A 16,288-nucleotide genomic window follows, 5' to 3' on the forward strand; every position below is an offset into this window, starting at 1 on the left:
TTTCATTGCTGGTAGCTGTGTTTCAGTAATATTGGTCAGTGTTAAAAGTGTCTTTTAAGAATGCTATTTTATGCTTTTCTGTTATTTTATCAGAAGGACATACAGGTAGTGAAACTAGCCTTGCGTTCCACTTTTCGCCAGATTTCCGTTATATTTGCACTATTTTCTTCTAACTTATACAAGCACTTCCTTTTAAATAGTTTCCATATATAATCATTCTTTATCCCCAACCCAAACGAGCTTATTTATGTTCTTTCATATGCAGAATACAAAAGAAAATCTTGCTTTTGGTTAAAAACCTTCCAGATTCTAGCTGCAGAGGTATGAACACACTTCTGGGAAATTTCTTTGTAGTTTATGAGCTAGTAATGGTCAAGATTTTAGAGCTCCTTTGCAACCAGTTGTGAGATGTGGTGGACTGCAAAAAGTGTTTATGTTACACAACTGATTACACACAACACACAAAACTAACAGAGTTTTCAGTGACTTACTAGTATTTCCTAAAATTTCAGTGGCAATTCAGATAGGAGAAATTCAGCAAAATTAGTTGGTCAAGGAGAGAAATTCAAATAGGTTCCAGATTGTTCATTTTGATAACCAAATCCAAATATTTTCTTGACTTTTTTCTTTTAGCATTGCAAAATCAACTGTTAGAATAACTAATATGACTCTACTTATCTGCCATGGAAATATGTAAACTTATGGAGAACTTCAATAACTGTTTCTTAAACTGAGTCCCAATCCCAAACGGCATAAATATCTTTTCACTACACAAACCACATTCTGAATAGTGCTGCTGAACGTCATATTGCTGTATGCAATAGAAACCCCATAGTTTTACCATCCATCAACACAAATCTGTGTGACAACAGTGAAAGAAATAAATCCTTAGAGCAAAAGCTAAAATTAAGAATATCAATGTATTCTGTAAACAAATAAATTTAGAAAACAAGGGAAATGACATCTGCTAAAAATCATCCTTCAGATAAACTGATCTTTGAATGGCAAAACTCAAAGTTGCTTTTGATAGAAAGAACTGAAATATTCACACTCCATTAACTAAGTATTTTTGAGGTGATGCAGAGAACTGAAGCTTCTAATTATCTGCCTTGCCTTTTTCCTCCTTTATTGCAGATGACAACGCTCACCTGATAAAATTCACCTTCTCATCATTTGAATCCAAGATTGTCAGTGCAGTCCTTTACAATGGCATGCTTACCAACATTTATTACTGACAAAGAACATCTTCAAGATCCTTTTGTAAATCAGCATTCCTTTTGTAAAACAGTACCTATGCCAGACCTTCTTAAGGAAATGCAAAATCAATGCTAAATAATCGTGTAATGGTAAGGAAATCTACCTCCACGGTATAGACTGATGTTACGCATTGTTTAGGTAAAGCTTTGAAGTCATTCTCACAAAGATATTTATGCCTTTATAGATATACGCTGATATCTACTGGAAATTAGACTCCTGAATAAAAAACAAAAATTACACAGCTGTAGACTTTAGCTTTAGTGCCTTATCTGCAGTCCTCAAATGCTAACAAAAGCAGTCTGTAAAGCCAAGTTAGTATTAGGGAAAACCTGTTGATCTTTCATAAAAAAAAAACTAAAAACAAATCTGAAAACAAAAGACCAGTCGAGGTGGATCAATTTATAAGACAATGGCATCACTTAATACCCAGCTTTGCTCCTTGTGGCATGGTGCCTGTATAGATTACTTTATCATAGTATAGAAATCAGCATTTACTTGCATTGATCTGGGCAAGAACAAGTCCTAGCTTACTGTAGCTTCAGTGTTTCAATGAGAAATACTGTCCCTTAGCCCTTGAACACAGATGTACAATCATTATTTCACTAAGGAACATTATAAATGATCATAAAACAATTTAATCAATATGTAAAATAGGTGAGTTCTATTCACATTTTCAATTTTACATGTTTTTTTCTGGCTCTCATGAAGGAAAAGGTATAAACAAGCAGGTTAAAAGTTATTTTGAAACACTATGCAAAGGTATATCTATTGTTTGTGGCACTCGATTGTTCCACTGCACTCTCATAGCCTGGAAAACTATTGTCCCATGTCTAATGCAGTTCTTTGTCTCCATCATACTGAATCTCTTCATTGCAGGAAAAAAAGAGGCCACTTCTTCCACTTTTTATTATCTAGAGCCCAAATGACTTTAATTTAACTCTGTACTGGCAGACAAATTATTGGGCACAAAAGACACTCAGTTTCTAGTGGATGAAAATTAGAGGGTACTGCACTCACCTGATAGTCTGATGTTGCAAAGTATCTGGATCAGTGGCATTTACTGTTAACACGACGCTGCCAATAGGGATGTTTTCTTGTTTTGTCACTGTCATTGGGTTCGGGTGGAAAACAGGGCCTTCATTCACATCCTTAACAGTGATCTGAACGGTTGCTGTGGAACTGGGGCCATAGGCTATGTCTGGAACCAGTGGGTCTTCATTTTCTACTTTGATCAGCAATGTGTGGAATGCTGAAATCTCGTAGTCTAAAGGCTGTAAAACATTATAAATCAGAATAGAAAGAGCAAAGAGAGTGCTTAACACATTTCTTCATTCAATTTCCCACTCAAAACTTGTGGGAGACAAAATGAGCCAGAAAGGGAGAACAGCATTTATTGCATCTGATGTTTGGCCAGAGTTTAGCAATAGACAGGACAGTAGTTATAAAGTGTGCTGAAGATAATTCCTACCTTTCTTATTTATTTACCATTCATTTATATTACCATTCATGTAAAGGAAAAGGGAAAAATAATGTGAAAACCAGAAAGTTCACCATGCTTTGAGATTAACAGACGCATCATGGTCTCCTAGAAATTTTCATAATTCCTCTAGTTCATCACACTGAAGAATTCATACTGTTATACTCTTCAGCTGTTATTTTTAAACAGCTTCATTTGAGCTTTATTATTGGCAAGTTGACCAGTTGCACTTAATGAAAGACTATGTCTCTATATCTAAGAGCATATATTTTTCTGTCATACCTCAAACATACGGTTCTTACATATACATGCTTATTTATGGTTATATGCATTTTTCAAACAGAGCAGGGTTATACTTAATAGCTATATATGATAAATAACATAAGGCTCTTTTCTCAACTCCTACATTGAAACCAAACCCCCTGCAATGGAAAAACATTCCATTACTCTTTAGAATTGAAAATGCATTTTCTGAGGCATTCTCAAAAAGAGAAAATTCTGGTACAGGCAGCAACCAGGACTTTTTTTTTTTTTTTTTTTTAAATACAGGATTATCTTCGATTATCTTCATAAAAAGATAGGTTTTTTTTTATTATTATTATTTTTTTTCATGATACTTTGGAAATGTGGAACCAAAGGCAGCACTCTAGTTCAGTTTGAAGCCACATTCCTTACTTCCCTGGTATTTGCATATGTGTTCTCTGAGAACAAAATGTGGCACTTGAATTCTAATTGTGCTCTCAGTCACAAACAAAACAGCACTGTAAAGTCTCACTATTAATTAACTGTGATGGTTCCGACAAAACTAGCTGTTACTTAAGCACAAAGGCAGTGTAGTTAGCATCATGCAGGTTGTTATCACTAAAGAAGCAAGGTTATTGTAACAGAAAGGGAGTTATATATATTGGCTTAAGGAAACAAGGGCTGGTAGCCAACTATGTATTTTTGAGTAACTTATCCTTGCTGTGCCTTCTCCAATGTAGTAAATCCAGGGGATGTAACTTACAGTAATAATGCAGTACAATAGCAAATTTTACTTACTTTGACAACAGAGAGCATTCCCTCATTAGTCTCGGGATTGGTATGGATTTCAAAACTCTGCCCTGGATTTCCATTAATAATGGTGTAGACAGCTCTCCACGCTCCAGTTGCTGGGTCATCTCGGTCACCTACAGTTAAGTTTACTATTACACCTGTGACTCCTTCTTTTACTGTGGCCTGAAACTAGAAAAAAAAATGTAGAGAAAATTGTTAGTATTTTCAATTAATGACCACGCAGATGAGATATACAAGCCATCATTAATTATTTATCACAACAGGAGAAAGATGTAATCCTTGAGTAAAACTGAATGTTATTGGCTCTAAATAATACATTATCACCCATGAAATATAAGGTAGCACACGTTACTGCTCTACATTCAATGAAGAGCAGATAAATAGTAATATGATAGTAATCAAGCTTTGGAAGATTCTGACCACAGAAAGACAGTTCATCTCATATTACCGGAAAAGTGAATCCTGAAAATATATACAGGGTTGCATAGATGCATGTGCTGCCAGAAAGGGAACTACACTCAAATCTATGCACCACAGGAAGCTATCTAATACAGCCCATTCTTGTCCCCAAATGTAATTATTTACAAATAATCCAGTCTTGCATTTCAGACTATTATTTTTATAAAGTTCCACATCCTTATTAATTGTTCACTATACTGTTATCAATATGTAAAACGGGTTTCACAAAAAGTGTCCCCATGCCATTTTGGGCGGGCGGGTAGGTTCTCTCTAAGACACTAAAATAATTGAACATGCTATGCTATCACTTTGTCTGTATAACTTTATGTCAGTGTTACTTTCTCTTTTTAGTGGAAGAATTTTTTATGACCTTGTGAAGTTTGTTGCATTGCTGTCTTATTCAGCTGGCCAAACCCTATATGACAAAATTCTAGTTTAGTGTCCAGCCAAACAGTGTATAACATCAATCTTATTTATATAGCAAAAACATTAAGCAAAACATTCAAAAAGCTTGTAAGGGTCAGACTTAATAACACTCCTCACCTTTCAAATACTTGCAGATGACATGCTCAAACGATTGTATGTAAGAGTGATAAGATAATACCTGCTTTAGAGCTGGATAAACCAGAATGATAACATACCTAATCCTCAGAAGAGCTGAACATCAGCAGTACCATTTTGGTTTATTAGGGAATCTTAGCATTTCTGGGGATTAAGCCTTCAAAAGTCCAAAATTACGAACCTTAATGACGCCAATAGGTTTTGATATACCTCCACTACTGAAAAGCTACATTGTCAGTGGCAATGTTTGATATATCACTCAAGAGCAAAAATCACTCCAGTGACTTCAAGACCTGAATAGACAGATGTTCTGTCTTAAGACCACATCGTCATAACACTACAGAAGATACTGTGAGAATGTGAAAAATGGTATTTTACTAATATAGAGATTTCAAAATCTGGGCATATAGTAGGTAAAATATATTTCCTGATAGTAAATTACAGAGGAGACAACTACATTTGCTGTTATCTTTTTTTTTTTTTTAATTTATTTCTTCCAACAGATTTGACTTACATTTCTAAGCCCTTTTTCAATTTGTGTGCATTCAATTCAAGTTATCCAGCCTCAAATCTGATTTTATAAAAGGATGACATTAATGATTGGCTATTTCTTTCTTCTTTGGTACATTTAACAAAGAATTTAAAGGTTCTTTTGATTTTGATAGTTAATATGTAACAGGTTGTGATTGAGATTTGTTTTGGACAGATCATTAAGCTCATTTGCAGTTTAATTAACTTTAAATGATAATATAACAATATTTTCTCTTGCTTTGAAGTGAATCAAGAGAAATGCTCTATTAAGAATATTGAAAATAACAGAGGAATGATTACGAAGATTGTATTCCTTCCTGCTCAGCAAAAAACATTGTCACTGGAAAGCATACTTGGATACCTTTTACTCTAATTGAAAATAAGTGATTAGTCTGACATTTTTGTGTTATTTCCTATTGCCTCAGTTTGATCATGTATAAAAAACATCAGCTGACCCATAATGGTCAGAATTTTTCTCAACATGTGTTCGATACCAAACAATTCCTATTTAACTACGTAAAAAAACCTAGTGCCTAGGTTTCAGGAAGTGAAAACTAAAGAATATAACTCTTAGGTTTGACTGGGTATCTGCTCCTAATTCATATTGATCTTTCATAAAAGTCTTGTCCTTAGTCCACTAGTCTGATTCAGCTAAGTGTTCAATACTTCCTGGATCACCTGGTGAACAGTTAGACCTGTTAGGGTTAAATATTTTAAAATCTGTCTTTTTTATTTAGATGAATAATTGTGAAGCCAGTGAGATAAATTTAGTATGCTTTGTCCACCAGTGACAAACTGTGATGGAAAAGGTTGCTGTGATGTGCCACCTATCTCAAAAAATATTTAATGTCATTTTAAGGATATCTAGTTCAAAGGTATCTCAGCTGGGGTTGGCTCTCTTCAGCACTCTTATTTTCTCCTTACTTAGGAAGGGCTCTCAGAAGCTTCAGTTGCAGTGAATTAGCAATGCAGAAAGGGCACATAGACTTGCTAGGGACATAAAACTGCAGAGCTTCTGACACCTGCAGATCAAGGAAATGACAACGTCTATGGGCAAAGGCTGTGCCAAGATGGATAATTCCAAGCATAGTGGTACTTTCACCCCTAGCATTCTCTACATTTTAGAAATTACCGTATAAACACAGGGGGTATTTGAAGCTGTCTGGAACATTAGACTAAAATCTGTTCAAGATGGATGAAAAAGCAGAATGATCAAATCACAGAAGTTGTCATATGGGTCTACTCTAAATTTATAACGTGAAAAGTGTAATAAATCACAGATTTGTGATTGCAAAAGCTAAATATCTACTGTGAAACATAGAGGCCCAGAAAAATATAGGGCATATTATCTAGAAAGTGAACTCTTTTGCCTGTTCAGTCACCTTTATATAAAAAATAAGCTTCCTGTTATTTAGAAAAATCTGTTGCATTTATATGAGATCCCTTTCAAAAACATAAGGCAAGAAGGGAATTTTAAAACCATGAAAGGACAAAAAAAAAAAAAAGGAATTAAATTTGCAGATAGGGAAGAGATAACCACAGGTTCATCATATTTCAAAATGAAAGCTTTACATTCTCAAAGCACAGTGCTTAACTGAGAGATGCTGATCCAATGCTCTAAAATAAAACCCCATAGGGGCTAACACAAATAATTGGATCATGAATTAATTGATTTTACTCCTTTTAAATATCCGCACATCCCCTAAGCACCTCTATAAATTAAGAATAAAATAGATGAGTTCAGAACTTTATTTAAACTGCCATAATCTGGACCCATATTAAAAATAATAATTTGGAAGGCCTTGGGACAGAGCTGCGTTTGGCTGGAAGGAGCTATGTTCATTTACTACAACTGAGCATTTGAATATGTAAGGTTAACTTGCTCTGTGAGTGATATGCCACATTGTCATTTAATTGTCATTTATTGTCATTTAAACATTTAATTTTAATGTTAACAAAAATATAATTATGTTTATCATTAATACAGACTAGAAGTTCTAGTCAGTGTGTTATATTTGGAGGTTTATATCCAATTTCTTATCCAACAGTCTTATTTAAAGCTTCCATACAAGTGAGGTGTTTTTGGTTTTTTTTTTGGTGTTTGTTTTGTTTTGTTTTTACTGGGCAGAGAACAGAGTGCAGAACAACAAGTGCACTTAACTGTATCAGAATCACCTCAGTGTTTGTTGTCCAGCAATGACATGAGCATGCAGGAATAACCTTATTGCCCTTATGAAGTCACAGAAAAACATCTGCCTCAGAGTGGACTGCTGACATAACCTAAATCAAAGAGCTGCCACAAGCAGCAAACACAACGTGAGATAAACGTGTCTGGGATTGGTGATCACTACCCCATGGCTCATCAGGATTCTACACGCTGTGATTCCCAGTCAAGAACAACCAAATTAAAACTGCACATCAGTTTGCATTAATCAGGGCAACATTCCAGTTGAAGGTATTCTGTGTTATCATCATCTGTTTGTTTCCCCATCTATATATCACAAAAGATGAGAAATAATGGGATATGTTAATTCACACAGCTCCATTACAAACTCCCCGAGGAAACTATATTATTGTATTTGTCCTTCTTCACTGAAGACCACCTTTTGCAACCACATTTTTCTATCTACTTTCTTGAAAATACAAAGACAAGCTTATGCAATCTTTTGCAATCTGTTTGTTGTTTGTCTTTACTTAGGCTTTTTTTACTTCACACACTGTCACTCAGCATGCGTGCACCTGAGTGGCCAATATTTTGTTGTTAAGAAAATAATGTATTTTCTATAGCTCTGTACCTGGAATATCTCCAAGGACAAAAAGATTTTTAGAGTAATCACAAAGGTTTGCATACTCAAGCAATCAGGAATTAGGATGTTGTATCAGTAATGTGGAATTTCTTGTGGAATTCACTGGGACACCAAGCCCAGCTTGCTGGCTAACAATAAAGCAAGTAATCTGGTGCTCAGAGCTCATCAGACTTCAGATGTGAGTCAGGTGAAATAAATACTACGTGGAAATACTTAGCATAACATTAGAGCATGGAACTAAGTGATTCTGATGATTCTTTAGTCACCTTTTCAGTGCAATGACCACATGTGCTGGCCTAGTATTGGGGGCCCCAGGTGGGCCATAAAACAGAAAACCTGACTGACTGCAGCCAACCTGAACTCTTCACACCAGCAATTTTATTTTTAATTTTGTGGCCAGGGCAAATTGTAACTTAGTATTACATTCTCCCTAATCTCTTCTACAGATTTCGAAGGTATTTTCTCTCTCTTTAAACTGTGCATAGCCATATGGACTTGAATAGTTGCTGTACCTCACTGCAGAGATAGCTGTATTAATGTAATGGATTAAATTGATGTAATCTGTACATGGAGCAATGTACGAAGCACTTTGGAAGCCACTTAGGTGAAAGATACTCTGTAAATATAAAGCATTATTATAGCATGACAAGAATTTGATGATGTAAACTAGATGCAAAACACAAATTAAAGCTATGAGTCACCTGAACAGTCTTTAGTAATTGTCATTGTCTTACTGCTATAATGCTGGCTTGCAGGCGCTACATTATTTCTTAACTTAAAGTGCATCTTTCAGTTTATTCTGTATTTTTTCTAAGGACACAATATTCTTCCATCTCCTTAGTGAAATCACAGAAAGAATTCAATTGTAGCTTAGAAAAAATCTTTCTGAACGTATGAAATTGACCGTAATCATTTTGGATGCATTTTCGCTTTTTACTTTCGAATGAATTTCACAGGCTATGCAATGTAAATGCTGTGTGATGTTTCAAGGCACAGGCCAGTTACTTTACAAAACAGAAGTACTTCTCAATAATGAAAGACCAAATGGATATTTTTGTCCACTAAATGCTGCTGCCTGCAAAAACAGCAACAAATCCAAAGGATTAATTAGCTAAATGGAAGGCCAGAGATTAAATTCTGCTCTCTGTAATATGGCTACAATTTCTGCAGGTTCTATAAATTTGTGCCTTGTTATTGAAAAACACAAAGATGCTTAGTAATGCTGATATTATATGCATGAATGATGAAAGGAACGGCAAGAGGGTTTCAGCATGACTTTATCTTGTTTTGCTGCTCATCAGTCTGCTTGGAAAAGCACTGCTAAGAAGTCCAAGTAATGCAGCAAACAAAGAAACAAAACTCGTTAATCAGGCTGTTTCCCCATGCTCCATGTACAAATCCTCCTGTGAGCAGTCTTCCACCATAATGAAGCCAAGCTATCTCTAGGACTTGGTTGGATCTCTTGAAGAACTCTATAGGTATTAGGATTCATGGTGGAGTAGGGCAGGGACAGAACACAAGTGTAACAGGGTAAAATAGATGGATGGATGACCTACTGGGTGCAGCAGGAATTGCCTGTTAATTTGCCAAAGTGGCCATGCGAAGAGCTTTTTATTCCTCTTGCAGACATCATAAATCTTAGAAAACCTTGAGAGATTTATAGAGTAAGATACTCATAAAATTCACAAATGAATGAAAAGAATTTTTCTTTCTGCTTCTTTCCCCACAGCAGTGGCTCAAACTTCTTTCAGAGCTGATGCTGTATTCCTATCCCCTCATTTACGTGCTTGCAGTAGAGTAAAAGACCTTTCAGAGACTGTAAGCGATGAAGGATACTTGGAAATAGCCACTTCGGGGAACTGTTTTGAAGACCTTTGCTTACACAAAATTTTGGCTACTTCTCAGTCCAGCTCATGAAGCTGGAATGACGGCAAAAAGAGAATTCTAACATATTTTAATCATATGTTGAATGCCTGCATCAAAGCCTATTACCTCATGGGAATACACCAAATGTAGTACAGAGGTCTAAAGATTCAAAAGGAAGACTTTTTTTTTTTTTTTTTTAGCATACGTAAAACATTTAGAAAGGATTCATTCTCTTTTTTCACTTATAAATACAACATGCATTCATTTATTTCTAGAATAATTCAAATATCCTTAAATGCAATGAATACTTCTAGAATGATGGGTCAGATCATAGAAAATACTCTTTCTCCAGGTGGACAGAAAGGTCACTATAATATTTACTACACTTTAGGTACTTTTGAGAACAAATCAAAGAAATAGTGATGTTCTTTTCTTATTTGCCAAATAATCTCCTCCCACACCCCTCTAGATAGAACATACCTTATGTTTAAAACAACAGCATGAGAGAAAATGATGATCTGACCAAGCCTGAAAGAGCAAACTACACCTATTCACCTGGTTCAGCATCAGTGTTACCTAGGGACCAGGGAGAAATCTGCTTTTCACGTTTGAGACCACTTGTGATGTATTCAGCCAACCCAGATAAGTATTATTTCCTCCTAATTGCTCTCCCCATCAACAGCAGTGTAAAGACTATTTTCTTTCTAAGATCCTGGATATATTTTTTTTAAATAAAATGACCATAGCTGGATTTTTCTTTCACTTTCTTCCACTGCATTTTAGGAGCAGAAATATTTTACAAGCATTCCACACAGAGTTCTCACTGAGGCTAATGACAGTCAGAGAAGATATTTGCAATTTTTTCTCAAGAAGATAGTTATTCATTGTGCCAGCTTACAGCTGATCACAACCCATGCTGCCAACGACAGATGTTTTGACAGTGGTTAAGCTTCTTCACGTGGTCTTTGGTGAGCAGTGCCTAACAGCACCATTCAAAGTAACTGGTATCTCTAAAATATTTTAGCAGTGAATTTCATCAATTCCCCAAACTTCTGGCATTTTAGGTTGTGCCAAGTGATGAGGATGAGATGCCCTAGATTTACAAGCCCCTCCAGCTGAGAGCCGACTGAAGTTAGTCCGATTTGAAAACTCTTTTTTGGAAGCAGATAAGAACTCTGCAAGGTTTCACACTGTGCCAGTGGAGGCAGGAGGTACAGATGGAAGTTTACAGGCAGTTTTATCTGCAGTGATACAGAATTTGTCTGAATTTTAAAAATGAAATCTCTAGCCAGCATTTTGTTTTCTGAGGAAAACTGGGTGCGGAAAGGAGAATGTAGGCCAACACTCCATGTTTCAGTCCATCTGAACACAAGTGTTCCAAGCCTGCCAGCAAAGTAATGAATGAAGTCTACTACACATAGTTTCTTCTACTGCATACACATTACTATCTTGCAAATTATCTAGCGTACATCCTGTTTGCACAATATACACTGAATATGAATATTACTGCTATATCAAAAAGGAGGTATATAAATGTGTACAAGGAGAATAGTTCAGAGATCACAGGCATAAGTGAATTTTCATGATTAATAGTCTCTCTTCTGTTTTTTCCTCCCATAGCAGAAACATCTTGATTTTATCTTGAACATCCAGGAAACCACAGTGCTCTTGTTAGTTAATCTGACAAGGGAACAGATAGGTGCTGGGGTCTTCAGCCCAATTAGAGCAACAACAACAACAAAGTTCTTTTTCCAAGGTCAAGAAGAAAGAATAACAGAAATAACTGAAACCTATTGGACTAATAACTATGGAATGATCCAAGCCTCCCCATACAGCACTGTGATGTGAGCTTTCAAAAGGCAGTTTGAGAGGAGTTCACTTGCAGCTGAGGTGGCCTGCTTTGAAAACACAAGAGATTTAAGCATATATTGAGACCTACAGTGCTGAAGAGTGATTGAAGCATGGAGCAGACAGCTACACAGTTTGGCATTGAACAGATGTGGAAAAGGTCAGGAAGAAAGCAAAGATATGCTAAATGGATTCACTGCTTTCTGTTTTAAGGTTACCCACGGTCTCCATGTCCCACTGCCCAGCTCTTTTTGCCAATGCTCATTTCATCTCTTCTTGAAAGAAAAATATTTGTAAAAAAGGAAAGTGAAACATTTCTTTTGTAAGTGCCCATTGTGTGCTTATTTCCTGTCTAGAATGTTGCAGACAGAACATTGAGAGCGCCTTCATTTCTTCACCTGCAATTTATGTACACCTAACCATACATTCTCTGTACACACAGCCTTCTTAAACACAAACACCTTTTCAACCTCAGCTGGATAAGTTTTGCTGTAAATAAATAAGTACCATTTGGTTCTTTTTATTAATACAGAAGATAAAGAATGAAGCAAGGATTTTGATATATCCTGATACTGAGTTCTCTCTAAGCTACTGAATAGCTCTCTAAGCTGTTTGGACAAGGTGAACGACTACAAGTTTGATGGCAGTGCTCCTCACTTTATGTGTCTGAACACCAAGAATTAAAAGGGAGGTCAAGACAGGCCAAGGCACCATATGTGTGCTTTGGACAGAAAGCTGTGCACGCCATGAAGCTTATATACAGTGGATCAAGCCTATCAGAACTACCTTGTATGGGCTGCAGAGATTACCTGAACATTAACAGCAAATGGCCTGTCCCAGTGGCATGGCACATCGTGATTATTGTGCCTGTAAAGATCATCACTGCAGTGTGCTCATGGAAGGTAAGAAAAATCATGCCCAGCACAAATCTGCTCCACAGTTAGTCTGAACATATGCAGAAAGTCCAGTGCATCTACACAGCAGCTACTCACTGGACCTGACTTGCTGGGATGTCCAGACTTTATACAATTTCTTCATCCCAGACACAGCTAACATGGCAGTGTGCTCAAAAATCCTCGAGAAGTGGTGTAAGGCCTCCAATTTCAAATAAACCAAGTTTCTATTGCAAATAAAGGCAATTCCCAGGAAATAGAGGTGACACCAATAAGAGAAATAAGCATTTGATAATATCATTGGTTTACATTAAAAAAAGGCTTTTCCATGAGGATCAATGCTCATTAAGTCAGTACATGTATGAAGAAAATTAGTTTATTAAGCATCTGTGCTATTACTCTCTCTTAAGACTGCTTCCCCTTCTTCTGTAGCAAGTATCTACGTAATATGCTAATACATCTGCATCAAAATTGCCACACTGAACTCTTCCCAAAGAAAGCAAGCAAGTACACCAGTAATTAACTGGATCCTAACACAAATTTCTAGATACAGATTTTTCAACTGAGCTTGCCATTTCTGAGGGAAGTAATTTTAAGGGACAATAAATATCACTTAATTTCTATAAACAGCTGTATGACACACTGTAGGCAGCCACACTTTCTCCCCTTGGAAGTGAGAAAAATGCTGTGTTAGCAGGTAGCTTGAAACATGTACTATTTCTTGCTTCTGAGTAAGCTCATAATTAGAGTTGAAACATGAGGAATGATTTCGGTGGAGCTGTAAACTCCAACAGGAGGAAAAATCTATTTGAGGTTAGAACAAAATCTTTTTTAATCTGGCTAATGCTACTTTTGTGCTGATGCTGATCATTATATTTATTACTAAACTGTGCGACATTCCAAAGCATTGACACCTGACTTCACTTAGTAGAAAAGCAATCACTTTCAGATATTCTGCTTAGTGACTAATATGTAGATACCTAATTTTTAGTGAATTAAACCATGTTGTATCAATTTGGTGGTCTTTAGGATTTATAATCAAGCCCTGATGACATCTGATTAATGCCAGCGTAGGCTCCCTGAACCTTACAATATTCTTGTTCCTTTGGAGCTCAGATCATGGCAGGCTGATTACCCCCCTGATTATCCTGAGTAACTGGGGTCAGAGGTTAGCTAGCACCACAGAACACATTTAATTCAATCAATTTAGTTAGTGAAGCAGTTAGGAAAAAATTATTCCAATTGCTGTACCACTGCATTAGAAAATTTGCCCAGCATTCCTGTGCTCCAACTGATGAGCATTTTTGCTTAATTTCTAATTTAATATTCTGCTGGGATTTGCAGCTTCAATTACTTGTGATATTTTCACTCATAAAGTCAGGGACATTGAGCTTTGTAGGCGAAAGAAAAAACAGAGGAGGAAGAGATTCCTGTATTAACTGGTATAATAAACATCCTCACAGACACACACACGCTTTCATCGCTCAGAGCATTTTTCCTGGTAACACATGCTCGAGGTGGCTCAGAGAAGCCTTCTTAGTTCTCTCCATTTGTACCTCCTGCCACTGCCAGATTTTAGTTCTTCTTTTGCCTTTGGTAGATTTTAAATATTGTTTAGCTGAGTCCCACTTCATTTTTCTTCCAGGCAAAGAGGCTTTGATTACTTGTGATACGCCAGAGTCCTACACTGAGGCTGCCCAGCACCCTTGTGTGTGCCCTGATGGAAGCAGTGCACACTGTGTCTGGGATGAACTATAAAAGAGATCCCTTACTAGTCCCTGAAAGCCTTAGGCACTTCTCACATGAATACAAAGGCCCAGCAGATCAGTTTGACTCCTACTGGTTAGTTTTACATCCTATGTAACAATCCTGATGATCACTGATATTCTTTATTCTGAGTCCAGAGGCTGCTGCCACAGCCGCTGTCTCTGCCTTCTGACACACAGATGGGTTGGTTAACACAGTTTCAGTGGACTAATGATGATGGAGAGCTTCCATCACACTTTGAAATGTGTTGGAGAACATCACTCGCTCACTCCCCCAGCAGTGAAGACACGGGGCCGCAGTTGCACGAACTCCGCATCAACCATGATACTCAAACTTCTTTTTCTATGAATAGGGCCTAAAGTGCTGTCATAAAGGGTGAAGTGCTAACTGCAGCCTAGATAACACAGAGCGATATGGGAACACGTTATTGCCATTGCTAGTAATAGCCCTAAGTTGTGAGTTTGCAAGGCCTCAGGACAGAGGCTGGTCAGGCTTGCTCTGTAGGAACTATTCACCAACTGCCTGCAACTTTGTTTTACTTGGACTCAAGTTGGACCCACCAACTTTAAGACCCAGAGGAACCAGGAAAGAGTGAGCATGCACAGCAGGAAAAGCAGTAAAAACTAAGAAGCATGTGTGACAATTTTATAACTGTATTACTATCATTACTGACACTTTTTCTGCATAGAGGATTTTTTTTCCAGTTGTCATTATATCTGGATTAATAATGATTGTTTGGATCAGATAGCCTTGGATTAGTTTTCAATTATGCTAACAATAAAATTTTGGCCAAAGTGGATTTCCCTTTACCCAACAACAAGATTTTGAGTGTAACACTACAACACCAGGGTTAGCTGTTATTGCACATGGTCCTTTAGAAATTAAAGCAGCTTTCCTGAGTAGGATCCTTTAATAAAGGAAATGAAGTCTTAAGACTCCATTTTCCCTGCAAGCAGCAGAAAGCTGCAGTTTAATCTTCTGCTTGCCCATGGAGAGGATCCATTTTCTGTGTGTTCCTTTGGGGTTCTTTGGAATGAAAAATGCTATATACTTATAAAACATTCGCTTAACGAAACTTGCTCGGAACTAACTCTGGAATTGATGAATCTCCTCCTAGGCCCCTCTGCACATTTGCCCAAGGCAGAAAGTCTGACTCAGCTGTCAAACTCCCACAGCTGAAGAGAAACCCAAAATAGGAACTATGGGCTAATTGCAGGTCAGAAGTTAGGTATATTAGCAGAATCACGTGGAGAAGATCAGTGTGCCTAGATATGACACAAAGCTCCCTAGCCACTGCTTATACATTCTCATTTGTGTATGAAATATCCTCAGCCGGTTACATAACAAAACCTAAAACAACTAAAAAGAAAACATCTGGATGATTTAATTAAATTTTCTGTATTACACACAAAACTACACGTATAAGAAGAAAATAAACAGCTGCATCCAAGTGCTCAAAATCCATACACTTTTCCCCTCCTGCAGTGAGGATGAAAGAAGAAGAAACCACATATAGCAGATGTTAGTTTTGTCACTTACTGTGCTAGTGGAAAAGAATCGTGGACAATAAAGGCAATTTAATGCTGTGAAAACAGCAAAACTGCATGGAGATGTGTAAGAGAAAGTATAGTGTGCAAGACAGAAGCAGGAAATCTTCCATCTGCTCAGCACTGGGGAGCCCCAGCTGTAGTACCGCACCCGCTTCCTGCCTGCAGTGCAGAAGGCAAAGAGCAATTGGAGAGCAGGCAGACTTCTCAAACTCCTGG

At 37.0% G+C, this 16,288-nt stretch overlaps 1 protein-coding gene across 1 annotated transcript in view; it reads right to left on the reverse strand.

The window, feature by feature from the left end:
- Positions 1 to 16,288, reverse strand: part of CDH13 (cadherin 13) — a 482,951-nt gene that overhangs the window by 53,727 nt on the left and 412,936 nt on the right. The window contains 2 exon segments of the mRNA XM_067004389.1: positions 2,275 to 2,528; positions 3,776 to 3,958. Of these exon segments, the coding sequence (XP_066860490.1) occupies positions 2,275 to 2,528; positions 3,776 to 3,958 (437 nt within the window).

This window comes from Anser cygnoides, chromosome 12 (genome assembly GCF_040182565.1).
Source record: "Anser cygnoides isolate HZ-2024a breed goose chromosome 12, Taihu_goose_T2T_genome, whole genome shotgun sequence".
NCBI classification, from domain to species: domain Eukaryota; kingdom Metazoa; phylum Chordata; class Aves; order Anseriformes; family Anatidae; genus Anser; species Anser cygnoides.